This window comes from Plecotus auritus (assembly GCF_963455305.1).
Source record: "Plecotus auritus genome assembly, chromosome: 9".
Classification (NCBI taxonomy): Eukaryota; Metazoa; Chordata; class Mammalia; order Chiroptera; family Vespertilionidae; genus Plecotus; species Plecotus auritus.
Window position 1 is genome coordinate 113,919,191 of NC_137783.1, and position 24,350 is coordinate 113,943,540.

The window sequence follows — 24,350 nt, forward strand, 5'->3', positions numbered from 1 at the left end:
CAGCAAATGATGGCAATGGTTAGACTATAAATAAGCAAGTCGGAACACGTCTTTCTGATAAAGGAACACAGAAGGAGATTGTTAACTGAAGGATGATAGTGAGTCCTGTTGATACCAGGGCAGCATTGCCTGATGAGAGAAGAGCAGGTATAAAAGCCCAGACCCAAAAGTGGTTTGTGGATGTGTTTGGTATAGGAAAGATTAAGCAGGTGGGATTCTGGGACAAACATCTTTTCTTTGTTTAAAAAAAAAAAAAAAAAGGCCTCAGGTCATCCTTTGGTTTAGTAAAAGTAAAGGACAATTATAAGTTTTCTCTCTTTACTGCGACCAGCATGGCTAGAGAGCGGATGAGTTCCTAAGTAGGGGTCACTGGCGATTGAGGGAAAAAAAGAGACCGACACAGAGACAGTAGGGAAAGCTGGGACTGGGTGGGACAGCTGTACTTGGATGGAGAGACAGTGACTCAGAGCCAGTGTAGCACATTTATTTTATAGAGTATGATTCCAGGAAGTTTTACTATAGTTTAAGACAAAGTAAATTATGTGAAATCATGGTTAAAGACCAAACTGTAATTCTTCATTCTTGTGGCTTCTTTGTAATTGTCACTCGTGGCTAAGCTCAGATAATTGCGTTTGTTCCTTGTGCCTTGCTGAACTTAGATAATGAAACCCATGCCTGGCACCTGAGCTAAGGGTCAGGCTGACAACATACCTGCCTCTGGCACAGTATGTTTCCAGGATGTGGCTCTGCCAATGCCACTGGACTCAGCTGACAATAATCAAAGAAATTGTGCCTTCCCAGGTGCTCTCTACAGACAATAACAACCATTGCATAGATGAAAATGTTAAATAAAAGTATTTAAAATTCTTAGGTGCCTGGTTGGAATTTCTCAGTGGTTAGTGTGTTGGCCTGTGCATGGAATGGTCAAGGACACTTACCAGGGTTGCAGGTTTGATCACCACCCAGATCTGGGTACCTGTGGCAGACAACCAATTGATGTGTCTCTCTCACATTCTTCTCTCTCTCTCTCTTCCCCTTTCTCCCTTATACTCTGTCTAAAAATCAATGGCAAAAATATCCTGGAGTGAAGATTAACAAAAAAATTAAAATAAGTAATATTATTATAAATAGCCCTTTTTACCAGGCCACCATGCTCCTTGCCTTGTCTCTCTACCTTTTCTCTTTATACTTTTGTATCCGTTCTTGTCCCATCCTTCATTTCTACACAATTAGCAACATTTATTCCTACCATTCTTACTCTGCCCCCCTTTAATCTTTCCAATCAGTCAGAGATTGGTGAGCAACAGAAGCCTCAGATCAGGACAAATAGAAGCAGGGGAGCAGCTGCGATGGCTTCAGGAATCCTGGTGAACATAAAGGAGGAGGTGACCTGCCCCATTTGCCTGGAGCTCCTAACAGAACCCATGAGCCTGGACTGTGGGCACAGCTTCTGCCAAGCCTGCATCACTGCAAACAACAGGGAGTCCATGATAGGCCAAGGAGAGAGCAGCTGCCCAGTGTGCAGGATCAGTTACCAGCCTGGGAACCTGCGGCTTAATCGACATGTGGCCAACATTGTGGAGGCCCTTAGAGAGGTCAAGTTCAGCCCACAGGAGGAGCAAAAGAGAGATCTCTGTGTGCACCATGGAAAGGAACTCCTGCTCTTCTGCAAGGAGGATGAGAAGATCATTTGCTGGCTTTGTGAGCGATCTCAAGAGCACCGCGGTCACCACACATTTCTTACAGAGGAAGTTGCACAGGAGTACAAGGTAACAGACGAAGATGGAGAAAAGACAGGGCAAAAAATTGTACTTGATGGGAAACCTCAACTTTTGTATTTGACTGTAATTATGTAAGGCCTGTGATCTTGTTTCTTCCTATGTTCACCTTCAGAGACCTGAAGGACATTTCTATGCATTCCACACAATTACTAAATGGTGAGCTGACTGTAAGCCAGAAGTAGGTAGTTTTATACGTTTGCTAATGGCTGGAGTTTTGGTGCCCAAACACAGCCCTCATTGTCCCTTTGGACAGGAGAGATAAATGGGCAACTGCTAGTAACCTACATTGGACTCCAGTTGCGAGTGTCCCCCCACACGACCCAAGTGGTTCAGGATTCAGGTTCAGGGTTCGGGCTCTGGAGGAGGCCGCATGCAAATGAAAGAGACTAGAAAATATTAATTTGGAAATACTGGGGGCCAGGCCAGAGCCCAACTCAAGTGGAAGGACTCCACCCTGCTATGGCCTTGCTATCCCTTTTATTAAGACTATGGGATACACCCATAGCCTTTTGGCAGGCAATTCCAATAATAGCCAATCAGCAAGAATTTACATAAAACTAGAAGGTGGAAGCTGCTTCAGCTACCATTGTCTCAACTAAACAGTAGGTGGTTGGCTCTGACCTTTCAGAGCTTCAAGGTTGACCAGCCTTCCGGGTTCCTTGTCCACACCTCTCTGCTAGTGAAGGCAATGGGCAGCTTCCAACAGGCAACTAGATGCATCCAGACCTAACTTCTTTCCTTACTACAAGATGAAGTATTTTCTTCTAGGGCAAAGAGAATCAGTCTTCTCTTGACATAATAATGGTGACTTCTGTCATCTGAGTCATAAAGATCACATAACCACACCAGGTTTCCTGCTAATCACAGATTCTAATTGTTATTTCATAGTTTCTGTAAACTCTAGTCTCTGTAGAGATCAACCTGATTTCCTGCCCCCCCCCGCACCCCCCCCCCCCCCCCCCGCTTAATCCTCTCTTCTGACGATGAGAAAGCTCATAGCTTGACCCTGATGGGATTCCTCTATCATAGGAAAAGCTCCAGGCAGCTCTGGACCTGCTGAGGGCAGAGCAGAAGAAAGCTGAAAAATTGGAAGCTGACCTTGAAGAAGAGGGAACTTCCTGGAAGGTAGGAGGAGACTCTTCCTAAGAAAGATAGATAAGAATATGGGTAGGACCTTGGGTGTTAGTCACAGGAACTCCCTTCTGTCTAGTTCCCTGACTGTTGATATGAGCAGATTTATTAATTAGCCAATCTTTATCCTTTCCCTGATCAGGATGGGGCTGGAAATGAACCTCTCACAAAATAACACAGATATTTGTAGGTTAGTTATTCTCATAGATATCTCTGGTGAGGATGGCTATTGAATTCTGTTTTCATTTCTATTATTATTTTAACACTTCAAGGATAAGACAATTGCCAATGGTTCATAGCTCTGTCCCAGGTGCTCAACATAGACAGCAGGTGAGGTTAGGGATCAGGAGTCATGCAGGGAGGCATCACTGTCCTGGGCAGCTCTGTGAGAGCTGAGCCAACCCCAGGTGTCTTATTTTGGTTTAGGATTGGCTTCAATAGTGCAGACATGAGAGTATTATTTTGGACTGTGATGTAGAGGAAATAGTAGGAAAAATCAGCCTCCCCAGGAATTGCTCCTGTGTTCCATCTCCCTACCCTCTGAGAACTTCCATATGAATTACTTTTTTTCTGGCTCCCTGTCTCTGTCTGATAGTCTGAGACTCTTTCTCTCTTTTTCATTCCTAAGGATCAAATAGAAAATGAGTTGAAATATGTTCAAGATTGTTTTAAACAACTGAGAGAAATCCTGGACAGTGAGGAGCAGAAGGAGCGGCAAAAGCTGGAGAAGGAGAGAGGAGATGTTCTGGACATTCTGGTTCAGGCTGGGAGTGAGGTGTTCCAGCAGAGGCAGTTGTTGAGGGATCTCATCTCAGATCTGGAGCATCGGTTGCAGGGGTCAACACTAGAAATGCTGCAGGTAAGACTTAGAAATAAGCCCCAGCATCTGAATTTGAGTAAAATAAAGACTAAATTTCTTTCTCTGCTGTGTGGCTGTGCTATTTGTGGTGTTGACACTCAGTTTCCTTTGGTCTTGCAGTAACCTTCCCCTGCATCTATATCAGAGGTTATAAAAATCATTGAATGCATGAACAACAAGGGAAAATCTGTTTTTTATTAATGTATCAATTAAAGTACAAAAATGACTGTGGAGAGAAGAACCATCGTGTCCAATTTTATTCTGTGGGCCCCTGTATCTGTGATCTAGCCTAGAACTTTTTCCAGATACCTCTTCATGTTCCACGAGTTGTTTTTTGTTGTTGTTGTTATCTACTTTGAATGAAGATTTTTCTCCTCTTTCTGAATTTTATGAATAAACAATTGTGAAGCATTGGTATTATTTATTCTTTAATTATTTAATAGATTCACCAGTGAAACCATATCACTCTGTGATCTTATTTATTTATTTAGGAAAGGTTTTACATATATATATTTTTTACTTGTATTTGTTTCCCTTAGTTTTTGTTTTTTTTTACATTTCTTGAGTCAGTTCCTAATAATGTACATCTTTGTAGAAATTTGTCCATTCTAAGTTGTCAAATTTGTACAGATGAAATTAGTCATTATAATTTCTTAGAATATTTTTCATTTCTATAGGACTTACAGTAATGGCCCATCTTTTATTCCTGGTTTTAGTGATTTTTTAGTCAATTTAGTAATGCTTGGTCAACTGTATTGATGTTTCTTAAGAATAAATTGCATTATTTATTTATTTTTAACCTTTCTATATCATAGATTTTTGCTCTCACTCATGTAGTTTCCTTTGTATGTGTATGTGTAAATGCACTTTCATACATGACTGTGTATATGTGTGTGTGTGCATTTTGTTTAATTTGTTATTGTTTTTCTAGTTTCTTAAAGTGGGAATTTTAGTTGTTAATCCTCACCCAAGGATATATTTTCCATTGGTTTTTAGAGAGACTGGGTGGGGAGGAGGGGGGAGAGAGAATGAAAGAGGGAGGGAGAAACATCTATGTGAGGGACACACATCAATTGGTTGCCTCTTGCATATTCCCCAATGGGGGCTAGGGATCAAACCTGCAACCCAGGTACATGCCCAGGAATCGAACCTGGACCTTTTGGTGTATGGGAAGACGGTCTAACCATTGAACACCACCAGCCAGGGCTTAAAGTGTGAATTTACACTACTGATTTGACACAATCTTTTCTGTTATACATTTTTAAAAATCCTTATTTTTGAGAGTATTACAGATGAACCCCCTTTTCCCTCCATTTCTCTTTTCCAGGTAGATCCCACCCTGCCCCAGGCCTTCACCACCCTATTGTCTGTGTCCATGAGTAATGCATATATGCATATTAGTTCTTTGGTTAATCTATTCCCACACACACCCCCTCTTATCTCTGAGATTCATTAGTCTAGTCCATGTTTACATGCCTCTGGTTCTATTTTAGTCATCAGTTTATTTTGTTCATTAGATTCCTTATTTGTTAATTTTGAGTTTTAGATGCAATTGTTAATAGATATGTATTTATTATCATTTTATTGTTCATATTTCTTTTTCATCTTCTACTTCTTCTAAGATCCTTTAACATCTATCTAATAATAGGATAATATGCAAATTGGTTGGGACACAGTCATGTAACTACTGAACAGCAAGCTGTGTCCCCGCCCCCTGTGCTGGCCCAGAGACATGAAGCTTGTGTCCCCAACTTGGATAATGGGCCCTCAGATTGGAGAGGGACCCCTCCCCGCCATGCACGCATTTTGTGCACCAGACCTTTAGTTTCATATAATATTGGTTTGGTGGTGATGAATTCCTTTAGCTTTTTTATGTCTGTGAAGCTCTTTATCTGACCTTCAATTCTAAATGATAGCTTTGCTGGGTAGAGTAATCTTGGTTGTATGTCCTTCTTTTACATCACTTTGAGTATTTCATGGCATTCCCTTCTGGCCTGAAAAGTTTCTGTTGACAAATCAGCTGGTAGTTGTATGGGTGCTCCCTTATAGGTAACTAACAGCTTTTGTCTTGCTGCTTTTAAGATTCTCTATTTGTCTTTAACCTTTGACATTTTTTAATTTAAATTCTTTATTGTTTAAAGTATTACATAAGTCTCCTTTTTCCCCATTGACCCCTCCCTGACTGCACCCATCCCCCAGCACATGCCCTCAGCCCCTCTGTCTGTGTCCAATGGTTATGCTCATATGCATGCATACAAGTCATATGGTTGATCTCCTAAAACCTCACCTCCTGCCTTCCCTTATAGGTTGGGCAGTCTGCTCAATGCTTCTATGACTGGTTCTATTTTTGTTCACTAGTTTGTGTTGTTCATTATATTCCACAAATGAGTGATATCATGTGATATTTATCTTTCTCTGACTGGTTTATTTCACTACCATAATGTTCTCCAGTTCCATCCATGCTGCTGCAAATGATAAGAATTCATTCTTTTTTTTACAGCAGTGTAGTATTCCATTGTGCACATGTACCACAGTTTTCTGATCCACTCATCTGCTGATGGACACTTAGGCTATTTCCAAATCTTAGCTATTGTCGGACATCCCCCAAGGGGTCCCAAATTGGAGCAGGTGCAGGCCGGGCTGAGGCTGACCACCCCCCGCCCCCGCCACCGTGCACGAATTTCATGCACCGGGCCTCTAGTTGGTGTATAAAAAAAACATAGATTTCTGGGTGTTAATTTTGTATCCTGCTACATTTATAAATTCTAGTAGTTTTTTGATGGAGTCTTTAGGGTTTTCTATGTACAATATCATGTCATCTATGAATAATGACAATTTTTCTTCTTCTTTTCCAATGTGAATGCCTTTTATTTCTTCTTCTTGTCTGATCACTATGGCTAGCACTTCCAGTACTATATCGAACAGGAGTGGTGAAACTGGGCATCCCTTGTCTTGTTCCTGTTCTTAGGGAAAATGGTTTTAGTTTTTGCCCATTGAGTATTATGTTAGCTGTAGGTTTGTCATATAAGGCTTTTATTATGTTGCGGTATGACCCCTCTATTCCCACTTTGCTGAGAGTTTTTATCAGGAAAGGGTGTTGGATTTTGTCAAATGCCTTTCTGCATCAATTGATATGATTATGTGATTTTTGTGTCTCAATTTGTTTATGTGATGTAGCACGTTTATTGATTTGTGGATATTGTACCATCCTTGCATTCTGGAATAAATACCGCTTAGTTATGGTGTATGATCTTTCTAATGTAATGCTGGATCCGATTTGCTAGAATTTTGTTGAGGATTTTAGTATCTATGTTCATCAGCGATATTGGCTTGTAATTGTTTCTTTGTAGTGTCCTTATCTGGTTTTGGGATTAGGGTAATGCTGGCTTCATAGAAAGAGGTTGGAAGTGTGCTTTCCTCTTGAATTTTTTGGAATAGTCTGAGAAGGATATGTTTTAGTTCTTCTTTGAATGTTTGGTAAAACTCTGTGAAGTCGTCTGTCCCCAGGCTTTCATTTTCTGGAAATTTTTTGATGACTGCTTCAATTTCCTCCTTAGTTATTGGCCTGTTGAAATTTTTTTTATTCTTCTTGATTGAGTTTTGGAAGGTTGTATTTTTCTAGGAATATGTCCATTTCCTCTAGGTTTTTTAATTTGTTGGAATAGAGTTGTTCATAGTATTTATTTTTTTTACAATCCTTTGTATTTCTGTGGGGTCTGTTGTTATTTCGCCTCTTTCATTTCTGATTTTGTTTATTTGGGTCCTCTCTCTTTGCTTCTTGGTGAGCCTGGCTAGAGGTTCATCAATCTTGTTTACTCTTTCAAAGAACCAACTCTGGGTTTCATTGATCTTTTGTATTATTATTATTTTTTTGGGGGGGTGTCTATATCATTTATTTCTGGTCTGATCTTTATTATCTCCTTCCTTCTGCTCACTCTGGGCTTTTCTTGTTGCTCTCTTTCTAATTCTTTAAGTTGGAGAGTTAGATAATTTATTACCAGTCTTTCTTGTTTTTTGAGGTAGGCCTGTAATGCTATGATCTTCCCTCTCAGGACTGCTTTCACTGTGTCCCATAGGTTTTGGATTGTTGTGTTTTCATTGTCATTCATTTCCAGGATGTTTTTTATTTCTTCTTTGATCTCTTTGGTAACCAAATCATTGTTTAATAGCATGCTATTCAGACTCCAAGTGTTTGAATTTTTTCATTGTTTTTATTGTAGTTGATTTCTAATATTATGCCATTGTGGTCTGAGACTATGCTTGATATGATTTCAGTCTTCTTGAATTTGGAGAGACTTTGCCTATGACCCAATATGTCCCATGACCACTTGAGAAGAATTTATATTCTGTAGCTTTGGAGTGAAATGTTCTGAAGATGTCAATTAAGTCCATCTAATCTATTGAGTCATTTAGAATAGCTGGTTTTTTGTTTGTTTTTTTGCTGATTTTTTTGTCTGTAGGATTTATCCAGGGATGTCAGTGGGTTATTAAAGTCCCCTACTGTGATCGAATTGCTATCAATCTCTCCCTTGATATTTTCCAGAAGTTTGTTTATTTATTTATTTATTTATTTATTTATTTATTTATTTAATGTATTTGGGTGCTCCTGCATTGGGGGCATATATGTTTACCAAAGTTATATCCTCTTGTTGTATCAATTCCTTTAGTATTATGAAGTGGCCTTCCTTATCTCTTGTTATGGTCTTCACTTTGAGGTCTATTTTGTCAGATATAAGTATTGCTACCCCAGCTTTTTTTTTTTTTTTCATTTCCATTGGCCTGAAAGATATGTTTCCATCCCTTCACTTTCAGTCTGTGTGAATTTTTTGTTCTGAGATGGGTCTCTTGTAGACAGCATACATACGAGTCATATTTACTTATCCATTCAGCCACTCGCTGTCTTTTGATTAGAGCATTTAGTCCATTTTCATTTATAGTTATTATTGATAGGTACTTGTTTGTAGCCATTTATATTTTTGGTGCTTGTGTTCTTTCTTCCATTTTTCCCCCTTTCTTTTTACAATAGTCCCTTTAGCATTTCTTGCATTGCTGGCTTGGTAGTGATAAACTCCCTTAGCCCTTTTCTGTCTGTGAAGCTCCTGATTTCCCCTTCAATTTTGAATGATACTCTTGCTGGATAGAGTATTCTTGGATTCAGTCCCTTGCTTTGTATCACTTTGTATACTTCATTCCATTCCCTTCTGGCCTGATGTGTTTCTGTGTTTCTGTTGAGAAAGCATTTGATAATCTAATGGAGGATCCTTTGTAGGTAACTCTCTGTCTCTCTCTTGCAGCCTTTAAGATTCTCTTTTCATTAATGTTTTTTCATTGTAATTATGGTGTGTCTTGGGGTTAGTCTTTTTGGATTTATCTTGTTTGGAACTCTCTGTGCTTGTGTGACATTTTTCTTCCCCAGATCAGGGAAGTTTTCTGTCATTATTTCTTCAAAAAGGTTCTCTAATCGTTACAGCTCTTCTTGTTCTTCTGGCACCCCTATTATATGTATGTTACTTTGTTTCATGTTGTCCCAAAGCTCCCTTAGGCTCTCCTCCTGCTTTTTAATTTTTTTCTCCAATTCCTGTTCAGATTGGGCTTATTTCTCTGCCCGATTTTCTAGGTCATTAATTCAGTCCTCCACGTCTTTAAGTCTACTGTTGACACCTTCTGTCGTGTTTTTTATTGTAGCTTTATTACTTTTGCTTTCTTCTTGATACTTACATAGGTTGTTAATTTCCTCATCCATCCGCTTTATGAACTATATGACCATTACTCTGAATTATTTTTCTGACATATTGCATGACTTTATTTCATTTATTTCTCCTTTGTTTGGGTGGGGCGATTCCTCCTTTTCTTTCCTTTGGGGGTTGCTTTTTTGTCTCCCCATTTTTGCTGTCACTGAAGGGTCTAGGTGCCAAGTTGCATGGGGCCTGAGCTGTGGCGGTGGGCTTGTTAGGAGCATCATGCACCCTGACAGTCACAGGCGGGGTCAGATGCCTGGGATATGTGGATGCTGTGATCCAGGTGGGGGCCACCTGTGCTGACAGTCAGGGGCCTAGTTGGGTGCCCAAGACACCTGGCTGCTGTGGACCAGATGGAGCTACATGTACGGACAGTGAAGGGCTGGCTTAGGTGCCCAGGAAATTTGGCCACCGTGTCTGGGCAGGGGCCATGCTCGCTGACAGTCAGGGACCAGGTCACATGGCTGGGAGATGCAGCCACCTCATTCCGGGCAGCACTGAGCCTAACGGCAGTCAAGGGCCAGGTCGGGTGCCCCAGACCTGTGCTGCCGCAGCAGGTAGGCAGAAGGGGAATGTACTCTGGGACTCACAGTAGCCTGAGGCCGGGATGGCTGGAGTCTCGGTGTCCATGGGTCTGCAGCTGTAGTAACAGGTATTTGTCCAGAGTGGCTTTAGGGTCTTGGTTTGCGTCTGAGGCACAGCAGCCTTGCCCTTCAAGATGGCATGGTTTCTGTGCCAACACCAGCTGCCTGGGAGTGCCCACAGTGGTAGCGGGAACTCCCTGTCCACGAGAGCCCGGGTTGCCAGCCCCTGAAAGTCTTACAGGATCTAACTGTCCCTTGCTCACACACACACACACACACACACACCCCATACATCCACACACTTCCCTTTTGCTCCCTCATTCTCTCACACTCTCTCCCTCACTGCTGTCCTGTCAACCACCATCTCCCAGCTTCTTAGTTATCTAACCTTTGACATTTTAATTATGATGTGTCTTGGTGTGGGCCTTTTGGGGTTCATCTTGTTTGGGACTCTCTGCACTTCCTGGACTTGTAAGACTATTTCTTTCACCAGTAGGAGAAGTTTTCTGTCATTATATTTTCAAATGTTTTCAAATTTTTGCTCCCTCTTTTCTCCTGGCATCCCCATGATGTGAATGTTAGGATGCCTAAAGTTGTCCCAGAGGCTCCTTACACTGTATTCATTTTTTTAATTCTTTTTGCTTTTTGCTCTTCTAATTGGGTTTGTTTTGCTTTTTCATATACCAAATCGCTGATGTGATTTTTGGCATCCTCTACTGTTAATTCCCTTTAAATTATTCTTCATTTCAGTTAATGTATCCTTCATTTATGACTGGTCCTTTTTTTATGGTGATGTTCCCACTAAGTTCCTTGAAATTCTCATTCAGTTCCTTCAAGTTCTCTTTCAGTTCCTTGGGCATCCTTTATAACCATTGTTTAGAACTCTGTATCTAGTAGTTTTCTTGCTTCCATTTCATCTAGTTCTTTTTCTGGAGATTTCTTATGTTCTTTCATTTGTGACATATTTTTTTTGTGCCTACATTTTGGCTGTTTTTCTGTGTTTGTATTTGCTAGAGCTCCTATGTCTCCTGGAATTGGTAGAATGGCCTTATGTGGTAGGAGTCCTGTAGGGCCCAGTATCTCAGCCTCCCAGTCACCTGAGCTGGGCATTCTAGGTGTACCCCTGGGTGGGCTGCGTGCACTGTCCTGTTGTAGTTGAGCCTTGAATTGCAATTGCTGGCATTACTGGGAGGGATTGACTCCCAGGCCAAACTACTGTGAAGCCCACCTGCAACTACAGCAGAAAAGCTGCTGCACAGGAGACACCACTATGGAACAGGACTTAGTGAAGTTTTGGTGCTCATTGAGCTGTCCTCTTGCGTGTGTCACTTGTGGATGTGGTAGGGTTGTAATCTGGTGTAGTCTAAAGCTGGCCACTGGGTGCACTGGCTCTGGTGCCTCCTGGGAGATGCAAAGTCAGCCACTGCCATTGACCTGCCTGTGGCCAGCATGAGTGATCTGCATATGGCTGCTATTTGTGTTGGGGTTGGAGGTGCCCAGGAGAAGACCAACCTTTGAAACTTGACCAGCTGCTGCTATTTAGGGGCCTGGGGCCCCTTATTGAGAGGTATGTGGCATGTTAAGGCCAGCTGCTGTTTGTTTGAGAGCTTTTTAGAAAAGTCTGAAGCCTGAGCCAGATCAGGCCATTCATATGGAAAAGCCACTGCAAACAGCTTAGGTGGGGCTGAAAATTGGGTGGGGTGGGGACTCAGGAAATCACCAGGTGGGTGAACACTGTGGGCCAGGTTGATGGAGACCCAGACAGGTACCTGCCCATCAGCTCTGGGGTGGGGCCAGTTTCAGCAGAGGAACAATGACCTCTGCCAGCACTTTTGTCTGGGAGAAGGCTGCTCCCCAGTTCTTTCCCTGATGCCAGACAATTTAGTTCCTCCCCTATGTCCTTGGGTCCTTTCAAGCTGCTGCTCCTGAGTTCAGAGGGAGTGGGTCTGAGAATGTTAGTACGTGGGTCCTCTAAGAGGAACTGCCGGAGTCTACAGCTGCCTCTGTATCAACCAGTCACAATCCCCACTGGTTTTTACACCTGGAAGTTATGGGGCCTTATCTTCGCAGCACTAGAACCCTGGGGTAATGTCAGACCAGCTCCACCCATCCTACCAATCTCAATATAGTTTCTTCTTTAATTCTCTAGTTATAGGGCCTTCATTCAGCCATATTTCAGGTGGTTCTGAATGATGGTTGTTCTTTATTTTAGTTATAATTTTTATGTGGTTCTGGGAGGAGGCGAGTACCATGTTTACCTATGTGACCATCTTGGTTCCTCTTTTCTGCTATACTTTTTAATGACATAAATGCATGTTTTAACTATATTCCATACTTTTGGATTATTTACTTGTTTTTTTAAATTCAATTTAACTTATTTTCAAATTTTCTTTGCTATTTTTATCTTTAATATGGGCACTTAATTAAATAACCCATGAAATATTTAAAACAGTGTTTTTTAACTTACAAATACTTGGCGATTTTTTTTTACTTTTTTTTCTGCTGCATATTTTAAATTTAATTATTTTCTAACAAGAAATCATGTATTTTATTATTTCAATCTTTTAAATATATTGACACTTGCTTTATTGGTTAAATATTGTATGTCCAAATTTTAAATATGAATTTGAAAAGGATGTGCATTGTGTATTCATTGGGTGAAAGGATCTATAGTTGCTAGTTAAGTTAAGGTGGTTTATAATGTTGGCCATGTCTTCTACATTATGATGATTTTCTTATTTATATTTTGTTTTTACATTTCCTGTGATACTGGTTTGGTGTTGATGAACTCCTTATTCTTTCTATGATCTGGGAAGCTCTTTATGTCTCCTTCAATCTATCTATATAAATAAAAATGTAAATGTTCATTTGTTCAAAATCTTAAATCTCCGAAAGTTCTTCACCGATTGCTTTGAAATTTTGACACAACATTGCATTCGAATACGTGCGTGTTTTTATATACCTTATACCTACTATTATATAGCTGTCACACCTGTGACAGGTAAAAACATGCTTTTTTTGAAAAACAGCGCCATCTGTCGGACGTAAAAGCAACACACGCTATACTAAATATTTTACGATTCCATTTCAATGTTTCCGATTGCATTGATAAATTGAATTTTCATAGATTTTTATTTATTTTCATTTATTTTTAATTATTTCGTGTGACATTGCGTTGGAATTGAGCTGTGTCGTTTACCATAGCGTTCATTTTGTGAGTATAGTTCGATCTGCTTTAGTTCATCCAAATAATACCTCACAGAAGATCAAACCTAGGTCATAGTACTCACGGAGCGGAAGCAGTGCGACGAGTAATTGCAAATCAAACTGAGGAAGAATGGGCATCAGCGAAGGAGCGAAACAGACAAAGAATGGCTCAAATACGTGCTGAGGAAGCAGCAGAGCGATGTGCAGCCAGACTTGAGGATGCACGGTTGCAAGCACGGGGATCGCGTTCTGCAGCTTCAGATCTGCTTCGTTCTCAACAGAATGAACGCGACAGGCTGAGAGTGGCTGAAAGACGTCAACGAGAAACAGCAGATCAGCTTCAAACACGACTCAGTGCTCAACAATCACGTGATTACAATCGCCTTGCATCGGCACTATGACTGCAGTGTGTCCTTATTGCAAGGCTCTGAAATTTAATGGAGAAATGAAAGGAATGTGTTGCGCCGCCGGAAAAATTAAACTGCCTCAACTTGGAGAACCGCCAGAGCCATTAAAAACTTTGCTTGCCGGATATATCGCCGAATCAAAGCATTTCCTATCTAACATCAGGAAATACAACTCATGCTTCCAAATGACGTCGTTCGGAGCAGAAATCATAACAGCTCAATTCATGCCAACTTTCAAAGTGAAAGGACAAATTTATCATAAAGCCGGCTCCCTGCTTCTGTTCCCAGATGGTCAACATAAATTCCTACAAATGTATTTCATCAGTGATGGCAATGATGAATTGAATGCACGCTGCGGAATTTCTACCGGCATAAAAGAAATTGGGAACAGAAAGGTATCAGTTGATCTGACCTCAGGACAAATTTCATTGCCTCATAACTTCTGCAATTTAGTGACGTCAAAAGAAGAATTGGTTGAAAAAGTATTTACCAATATTCAAACCAATTATAAGAATCACGATTGGCTGAGTGAACGAGCTATTCTTGCGGCCAAGAACAAAGACGTCTATGAACTTAACAATATTATTCAGTCTAACATTCAAAGTGAGGCAGTCACATACAAGTCCGTCGACACTGTTGTGGAAGCAGATGAAGCGGTTAATTATCCAACAGAACTTTTGAATTTACTCGATCTGCCAGGGATGCCACTGCACGTACTGCAATTGAAAATCGGCGTGCCAATTATCATGTTGCGAAATATCAACCAGCCAAAGCTTTGCAAAGGCACGCGGCTTGCAGTAAAAAAATTAATGAGCAACTTCGTAGAAGCAACAATCTTGACAGGACCTTTCAAAGGTGAAGATGTCCTTATTCCTTGCATTCCTATGATTCCAACGGATATGCCCTTTCAATTTAAGAGATTGCAATTCCCAATTCAATTGGTTTGCAATCACCATCAACAAAGCTCAGGGCCAATCTTTAGAATTGTGCTGTTTAGATCTAAACACGGATTGCTTCTCACATGGACAATTATATGTTGCGTGTTCTAGAGTCGGCAAACCAGACAACCTCTATATCTGCACAGACAATAGAACATTAATATTGTATACCCACAAGCATTGTGAAATTAAACATATTAGAAACATGCACTTTCTCTTTTCTTTCTTTTCCATTTAACCAGACTGAGCCACAGCAACACGTGGCCGGGTACAGCTAGTTCTAAATAATAGCTTTGCTGGGAGAGTAATGTAGGTTATAGGTCCTTGCATTCCATCACTTTGAATATTTCATGCCACTCCCTTCTGGCCTGAAAAGTTTTGCTTGAGAAATAAGCTGATAGTCTTATGGAAGCCTCCTTAAAGATAACTAATTGCCTTTCTCTTGATGCTTTTAAGATTCTCTCTTTGTTATTTTCATTTCTCCCAGGGTCTTTTTTTTTAATGCTTTCTATCTCCTTTTCATGTTTCCCATCTTTGTTGAAGTTCTCAGTGAAATAATATATTCTTTTCCTAAGTTCATTGTTTAGAATTCAGCATCTGGCAAATTGCTTGCCTCCATTCTGTTTAATTATTTTTTCTGAAGTTTTGTCCTAATCTTTCATTTGGGACATGTTTCTTGGTTCCTTATTTTGGCTGCTATGTTTACTTTTATGTATTAGTTATATCTGCCACATCTCCCAGTCATGATAGTAGAAGATGTCCTTTAGGGCTCAGTGGTGGAGTTGCCCTGTTCACTTGAGCCAATGCTCTAAGAGTGCACCTTGTGTGGGGTGTGTGTGCTCTCTTGTTGTAGTTGAGCCTTGATAGCTCTTGGCACATCAGTGGGTGGGATTGCCCCACAGGATGAATGGCCGTCCCATTTCTTAACCTCCACATATGGGTGTGGTCCCAGCCAGTTTTGTATTCTCCCCTCCTACCAGTCTCAAGGTAGCTTCTTCTTAAAAAAAATAAAATAAAATAAATAAATAAATAAATAAATAAATAAATTATTTTTTGTTGATTTTGGAGAAAATAAAAAGAAGAGAGAGGGAGAGAGAGAGAGAGAAAAATCAATGAAAGAGAAACATCATGTTTTCTATCTCTTGATTGGCTGCCTTCTACATGCCCCCTACTTGGGCTCAAGCCTGCAACCCTGGCATGTGTCCTGACCAGGAATCGAACCAGTGACCTCTTGGTGCATGGGATGATGCTCAACCAACTGAGCCACACCAGCTGAGCTAGGCTTCTTCATTGTATCCTTAATTATAGGAGTTTTGGTCAGCTTGTCATCATGTGGTTCTGAAGGGTGACTTTCTATAATTTAGTTATAATTTTGATGTGGTAATTGGAAGAGACAAGCGCAGCATTTACTTAGTTCAATGGTCGGCAAGCTGAGGCTCGCGAGCCACATGCGGCTCTTTGGCCCCTTGAGTTTTTAGCAAAGGCCAGCTTAGGAGTACCCTAATTAAGTTAATAACAATGTACCTATCTATATAGTTTAAGTTTTAAAAATTTGGCTCTCAAAAGAAATTTCAATCGTTGTACTGTTGATATTTGGCTCTGTTGACTGAGTTTGCCGACCACTGACTTAGTTCACCATTTTGACCAAGATTCTCTTTTTAGTTTTGCTATATTTGTGTCTTTGTCTCCAAAATATCTCTTGTAGATAGCAATTATTGAAATTGCTTTTTATCTAGTCCAACAATCTCTGCCTTTTAATTGGTGGATTAAGACAGTAAATTTTAATGCAATCATCAATGTCACTCTATATAATTAATGTTGTTAGTAGTTTCTATGTCACCTGCAATTTTCATTGTTCTCTTTGTCATTGACTAGCTTCTTTTCAGTTAAATAGATAGTTGTAGTATGAAATGTTTTAGTAATTTTTATTTTTGTGATAGTTGCTCTTCTAATTACAATATACATCCTATTTTATCATGATCTATTGCAGATTGATACTAAATGAATTCCAGTGAAGTATGGATTCTTGCCTATAACATTGCTTTATATTATTTCAGCAATAACACCATGATATGTTTAATATGGGCACTTAATTCAACGCAGGCCAATGCCATGCAGGCCTTAGAATTACCTGATAAAACTGGGAAGACAAGTTTTCTTTTTGGGGTGGAATTTATATCAGAAGATACATTTTTTTTTTCCATAAACTGAGGATAAAGTCAATATAGAAGTTATAAGTAGAATTTGGAGAATGAAATAGACCAGATCCTGATGACAATGTTTGATCTTCAAAATTAAGCTTTGATTAAAGTTACAACTGTCCCCCAAATTACTTTTCTCTGTTTCACCTACTTTTAATTGTTCTCTCTCTTTTTTTTTGTCATACACGACAACAGGCCCTAACAGAGTGAGTAAAGCAATTTTTTTTTTTTTTTGACGTGTGTAGACCCAGCAGTTGGTCTAGTTTTAGGTGTCTTGGAAAGTTAGTCTGAGATAAAGGATACCAAATATATTTGTGCATATCTGTTCAAAGAAATAAAGCTGTGATGATAAAGAAGACTATGTTACTAATTAAAAATGGTTAACGATATGGACTAAACTTTCTTGCTAGAGAATGAAATGTAGTAAATATTGTAGTGCTTAAAACAGTGTATATTGGTAACACAGACAAAGGTGTATGAAAGAGGAGGCAATTTGTTTTTTGAAAAGTAAGTTAAATAGTAAACATACTAACTTACAGGTTCCTGTGACTTCTTTGCTATGAATTATATTAATATGCTTTTAAGAGACAAAACTGAGTAAAAACAAAGAGTTGGAGATAAATTATACAAAAGTATGTATTGAATTTAACAGTATGTATAAGATAAATTTTAGATAGTAGGTGAAACAAGAGATATTTGAGAAATGCCTATATCAATGCATTTGTTTGCTTGTATACTCAGCAGAAGCCATGTGAATTTTTGAGGAATACTATAACTACTCATCTTTGAGTCTCCCAATTATGGCATAATGCCTGACAAGTAATAATAAATCACTTTACATTTGTGTTGAATAAATGAACAAACCATGAAATATTCAAATCATCTCATGAGGAGTCTTATGAACATGGGAAAATATCTGGGGCCTCATGCTCTTCTCATAAATATGTCTCATCTCCAGGTACTGGAAGCTCAAGTTGTCAAAGTTGTTTCTATATTTTAGGAAAACTGACAACTATACATGAGTCTTCTGAAATGATAGACCTGGGTCTTTTCCTTACTATTTTGCTCTCACATTAGAACCACCTCTTTTCCCACCAGATCAGGGGGTGGTGGGGATGTGATGAAGCTTTGTAAGTGAAGAGGACTTATTACTTCTTTGCTTATATTTTCTCTTTCCTCCCTAGGACGTGAAAGGCACTATGGAAAGGTATGTATGGAAGACCAGAGATGGTTTTCTTGTGCTGTCAAAAGAGGTTTAAAGCCATTAAAGTTATCTGGTGGTTAATTAGAATAAAACATTGTTCCAGGCATAAAAATTTGGATGTAGTTTTATCTTAAATTTCTGTTCACATGTGGCTTGAGTGTTCTGTAACTATTGAGAATGAACCACATTTTATAGCAGGGAATTTACTTGGGGGCAAGTTTGTAGAGTTTGGGTTAGTAACAGTTAAGGATAAGATGTTGTAGTATCATGTGATATCATAAAATCTATTCACTCAGCCTGCCTGTATTTAACTCAGATTTTTGCCTTTCATAGGTGATGCATTTATCAGGGGAATGTCATGTTGTCTTTACTTCATAAGCACCCAGAATTTGAGACAACTTTTTATATTTAAATTTCTGCTCCAGGAATAGGAAAAAACCAGGTCCTTCTCTACAATTCTCTTTATTTTCTAAAAGCTGACTTGAATATATATATATAAAATCTTTATTGTTGAAAGTATTACATATGTCCCCCTTTTTTCCCCATTGACCCCTTCTAGCCTCCCCCCCCCCCCTCCAGGCCTTCACCACCCTATTGTCTGTGTCCATGGGTTATGCATCTATGCACACAAGTGTTTTGGTTGATCTCTTCCCACCCATCCCTACCTTACCTCTGAGATTTTACAGTCTATTTCATGCTTCTATGTCTCTAGATCTATTTTGTTTATCAGTTTATTTTGTTCATTAGATTCCACATATGAGTGAGATCATGTGATACTTGTCTTTCTCTGACTACCTTATTTCTTTTATCATAATATTGTCTAGGTCCCTCAACGCTGTCTCAAAGAGTAAGAGATCCTTCTTTTTTACCACTGCATAGTATTCCAGGGTGTAAATGTACTACAGCTTTTTAATCCACTCATCTACTGATGGGCATTTGGCTGTTTCCAAATCTTAGCTATTGTAAATTGCACTGCTGTGAACATAGGAGTGCAATCATTCTTTCTGATTGGTGCTTTCGGTTTCTTAAGATATATTCCTAGAAGTAGAATCTCTGGGTCAAATAGCAGTTCCATATTTCATTTTTTAAGGAAACTCCATACTGTTTTCCATAATGGCTGCACCAGTCTGCATTCCCACCAGAGTACTAGAGTACTAGGGTTCCCTTTTCTCCACATCCTCATCAGCACTTGTCATTTGGTGATTTGTTGATGATTGCCATTCTGACAAGTGTGAGGGTATACCTCATTGTCATTTTGATTTGTATCTCTTGGATGATTAGTGACTTTGAGCATTTTTTCATATGCCTCTTGGCCTTCTGTATATCCACTTTGGAGAAGTGTCTATTTATGTCCTTTGCCCATTTTGACTGGATTGTTTGTTCAGTTGTTTGAGTTCCCTTTTGTTAAGTTGTATGAGTTCCCTATGTATTCTGAAGATTAATCCCCTTATCAGATGTATCATGGCAATGTTGATGTTTGCTTTTACTGTGCAGAAGCTTTTTTATTTTGATGTAGTTCCATTTGTTTATTTTCTCCTTAATTTTCCCTATCCTAGGAGATGTATCACTAAACATATTGCTTTGAGAGATGTCTGAGATTTTGCTGCCTATGGTTTCTCCTAGGATTTTTATGGTTTTACGACTTACATTTAAGTTTTTTATCCATTTTGAGGTTATTCTTGTATATGGTGTAAGTTGGTGGTTGTTTCATTTTTTTTTTTTGCATGTATCTGCCCAATTTTCCCAACACCATTTATTGAAGAGACTGTCTTGACTCCATTTTATGTTCTTGCCTCCTTTGTCAAATATTAATTAAACATAATGTCTTGGGTTGATTTCTGCATTCTCTGTTCTGTTTCACTGACCTACACGCCTGTTATTGTGCCAGTATCAGGCTGTTTCAGTTATAGTGGCTTTGTAGTATAACTTGGTATATGGTATTGTAATCCTTCCAACTTTGTTCTTCTTTCTTGAGATTGCTGCAGTTATTTTGGGGACTTTTTTAGATCCATATAAATTGTTGGAGTATTTGTTCTAGATCTGTGAAATATGTCATTGATATTTTAATAGGATTGCATTGAATCTATAGATGGCTTTAGGTAATATGGACATTTTAATGGTGTTAATTCTACCAATCCTTGAACATGGTATATTCTTCCACTTGTTTATATCTTCCTCTATCTCTTTTTTCAACATTCTGTAGTTTTCCAAGTACAAATACTTTACCTCCTTAGTTAAGTTTATGCCTAGTATCTTAATTTTTTGTTGCAATAGTAAATGAGTATGTTTGATTAGTTTCTGAGAATTCATTATTGGTGTATAAAAATTCCATGGATTTCTGGGTGTTGATTTTGTATCATGCTACATTGTTAAGTACATTTATTAATTCTAGTAGTTTTTTTTAATTCCACGTCTTTAAGGTTTTCTATGTATAACATCAGCTTATCTGTGAATAATGAGAGTTTTACTTCCTTCTTTCCAATTTTGATACCTTTTATGTTTTTTTCTTGTCTGATCACTGTGTCTAGGACTTCTAGTATTATGTTGAATAAGAGTAGTGGAAGCAGACATCCAAGTCTTGTTTCTGTTCTTAGGGGAACTGGTTTTAGTTTTTGCCCACTGAGTATGATATTGGCTGTAGGTTTGTTATATACCACACATTCAAAGAACTAACATCTATCCTCATTGAACTATTCCAAAAATCCAAGAGGAAGGGAAAATTTCAACCTCTTTTTATGAAACCAGCATGATCCTAATTCCAAAACCAGATAAAGACACCAAAAAGAAAGATAATTACACACCAAAATCCCTGATGAACAGAGATGCTAAAATCCTTAACAAAATATTAGCAAATTGGATCCAGCAATATATTAAAGAGATCATACACCATGACCAAGTGGGACTTATTCCAGGGATGCAAAGCTGGTACAATATTCACAAATCAATAAATGTTATACATTACATAAACAACTTGAAAGACAAAAATCACATAATCACATCAATAGACCCAGAGAAAGAAGTTGACAAAATTCAACATCTATCCTATATAATAAAGAGCTAATATGCAAATAGTCATCACGCCCTCACACTGTCATGCCATAATGCCCTCACGCCATCACAATCCATCACCAGGAGGCTGCGTGCACAGCGGGCGTGCGCGGGTGGTCAGGGCTGTGTGTGAGCCGAGCTGCGCAGGCGGGTCCCAGCAGCTCCGTGCGGCAAGGCCGGAGGTTCCGGCGGCTCTGGGTCCCGGCAGCTCTGCACATCTTGGAGGCAGGTCCCAGCAGCTCCATGCAGCTTGGAGGTGGGTCCCGGAGGCTCCACTCGGCTTGGAGTTGGGTTGCCTGGTCCGGCCTACCTCTTTGGGCCAATCCATCAAGGAGCCCCAGATGGGTGGTTGGGGCCTACCTCTTTGGGGAGATCGATCCCGAAGCTCCTGCACTGTGAGAGGGCACAGGCCAGGCTGGGGAAAACCCCCCTCTCCCCCCACTGACCGAGTGCACGAATTCCGTGCACCAGGCCTCTAGTTTTTTTATAAAATCCCTCAGTAAAGGGGGAATAGAAGGATCATACCTCAATATAATCAAGGAATATTTTGATCCTGGTGCAAACAACTGATACATTTTGGTCACGTACTTTTGTAGTCAGATGGAAGGGCATCATATTTGTGTCTAAATTTGAACACCTACTTGGCTATATCAGTCTCTTCCAAGCACATGAAATTCAGACCACTATTAGTATAGTGTTCATATTGTTTTCGTTTACAAATGTTATATTTTTTCCCAGAGATCCTGAAATCTCAGATGTTGTTCTGGAGGCCTCTTTACTGGGGAGTAGAATTAAAAGTCTTGGTCCTCCCCAGACAGTATTCCCACACTTGATATACTTCAAACAAACCAGGATCCAGATTCTGAAACCTCACTTTCTTGTCATATCCCTGAGAATCTACATCCATGTTTTGACATTTCCTTACATTAATTTATTTCAAGGTACCAAATTTTGAATTTTAAAGAAATCCACTATTGCATATAATTTCATGTGATTCTTGGGAGTTTGAGAGGGAGAGAATAGTTATCATTTTGAAAGAGATAAACTGTACTTCTGAGAGGTCAGCACGTTTCCAAGGTCACACAGAAGGCATCTGGGAAAGTGGATTGAGCACATTTCTTCTGGCTCCAAGGTAAGGCGTCTACCTTCTCCTCTCTGAGGGGTCCATGGAAGAGGGCTCTCGAGTGCTCAATGGGGTGAATAGATAAAAATAAGTTGGTTTTGGAGAGACAAAAAATTCAGAGGTGTGAAGACCTTTTTTTTTGTCATCCCTAGGAGTAAGACCTTCACTCTGAAGAAGCCAGAAACTCTTTCCAAGAAACAAAGGAGAATGTTCAAAGCTCCTGACCTGAGAAGTATGCTGCGAGTGTTTAATGGTGAGGAATGCTAGAGGAAGTGGGTCACAATGAGATTCTTGTTATGTTGGGGATTAAAGAGGGAGAAGGGTTCAGTTCTTAGATGTGGATGGAAGAGAGACAAGAAGATGGATATTATGTGTTGATGATATGGGCATATTCAACAGGTAGTGGTCAGCTATTTTGCTCACCTCTCATTCTTTCATGTACTACCTTACTTTTCTATCCAGTCTTTTCCTCTGATCTGGAGAGAAAATAGATGTTAGTGTAGATGCTTTTGCTTATATTTATTGTTGTGAATTTTTGTCATTTCAGAACTGGCAGAAGTTCACCACTACTGGGGTAAGGAGAAATCACAGTAACATGAAGCCACCCTGTCCTCATCTTCTTTTAGAATTTTGCATTTCTATTGGATCTCATGTGTTAAGACCCATGTTTTCCCTCCCAACACCCACACACATATTGTATTTCTGCAGTGTTATACCTCTCTTCAAGAACCGAACCAAGTTCTTCCCAGTTCCCACTCATTTTATTCTCACTATTTCTCTTACAATATCAAAAATAAAGTTACATCATTTTCCTCACCCAACCCTATCATTCATTTTCCTGCAGTGCATGTGACCCTGGATCATCCCATGGTTGAATCAAACATTTTCATCACTGCAGATCGGAGAAAAGTGAGACCTGCCTTTAATTGGAAAACAGTTGATTTGTCTCAGAGAGGCAATTATGAGGATTATGGTGTCCTGGGATCACCCTTTATCACATCAGGAAAACATTACTGGGAGGTGGATGTGTCAAAAAAACATGCCTGGGTTTTGGGGGTATATGGTGAAAAATATACTTTCTCTAATAGGTTGAGTTTTGTAAAACAAGATAACAATCCTCAGCATGTTTGCTCTAGATTTCAACCTAAATATGGCTACTGGGTTATAGGGTTAGAGAATAACTCTGAATATATTGCTTTTCTGGATTCCTCTTCCTCAAATCCCTTAAAATTAACCCTCTCACTAACTGATCCTCTCCTCCGTGTTGGAGTTTTCTTAGACTATGATGCTAGAACTGTCTCATTTTTTAACGTGACTAACCATTGTTTTCTCATTTACAAGTTCTTTTCATGTTCCTTTTCTCAGAAAATTCATCCATATTTCAATACTATGAAATGTCCTAACCCTCTGATACTGTGTTATCCAAGCTCTTAAACCTCTTATACCCTCACTCACTTCTATGTAGTGCCTCTTGCTTTGGGTATGTCTAATGAATTGAGCTTACCTGCACCATTCTCACCACCTTTCCCTTGCTACCTTTTTCTTTCCATTTGAACACCCTTCCTTCATCAATAGGGTTTACAATTTGCCTCATTTCATATTTTTCCCAATATCTTGTTTGCATCAGTAGGGAATCTTAATTCATCATTTTCTACAATCGAAAGGAAAATGAGTAATGCCTCATAAGAAAATACATGTATGGAGGTAACATCTCTACCACTTTTTACCTATCTCATGTCCTCTGTCTCTGACTGAGAAGATGAAGGAAAGCTTTTCAACAACTTTTGTGTATTATTGAAAATCTTATGTAGAAGTCATTCACTACCAAATGAGTCATCAGGGGCAGGTCTGTTTATCCACAATGTTCTTTATTCATCATGGAGTGAAGGAGAAAATACTATAAATAATATGTACTTGGTGTGGAAGTTTTGTGTTCACAGTGTCTGAGTTCAAATCCAGTATGTCCAAATAGCACACTGAACTTTGAATAAAATACTTGAGTGCAGACTTTATTTTTTAAAATAATATGGGTAATAAAACCACAACATAGTTAACATCATTGTGAGAAGAAAAATGTCATTGAGTATATAACATGTAAGTGTCTCATCTGAATAAATATTTTCTCTACT

General features: G+C 39.3%; 1 protein-coding gene across 1 annotated transcript; it reads left to right on the forward strand.

The window, feature by feature from the left end:
• The first annotated feature begins 1,292 nt into the window (after window positions 1-1,292).
• Window positions 1,293-24,350, forward strand: LOC308233674 (tripartite motif-containing protein 5-like). Its single transcript, XM_080640647.1, has 7 exons — window positions 1,293-1,769; window positions 2,811-2,906; window positions 3,541-3,771; window positions 18,031-18,053; window positions 22,374-22,474; window positions 22,769-22,795; window positions 23,066-24,350. Exons 1-7 carry the CDS (start codon window positions 1,350-1,352, stop codon window positions 23,653-23,655), a joined length of 1,488 nt encoding a protein of 495 aa, XP_080496773.1. The 5' UTR covers window positions 1,293-1,349; the 3' UTR covers window positions 23,656-24,350.

What these genes read in the sequence shown, in the direction of transcription:
- LOC308233674 (XM_080640647.1), top strand. Translation starts at nt 1,350, where the DNA reads ATGGCTTCAGGAATCCTGGTGAACATAAAGGAGGAGGTGACCTGCCCC. An exon ending in GTGAAAGGCACTATGGAAAG is followed by an intron (nt 18,054 to 22,373) that starts GTATGTATGGAA and finishes TGTCATCCCTAG; the next exon opens with GAGTAAGACCTTCACTCTGA. An exon ending in AGAAGTTCACCACTACTGGG is followed by an intron (nt 22,796 to 23,065) that starts GTAAGGAGAAAT and finishes ATTTTCCTGCAG; the next exon opens with TGCATGTGACCCTGGATCAT.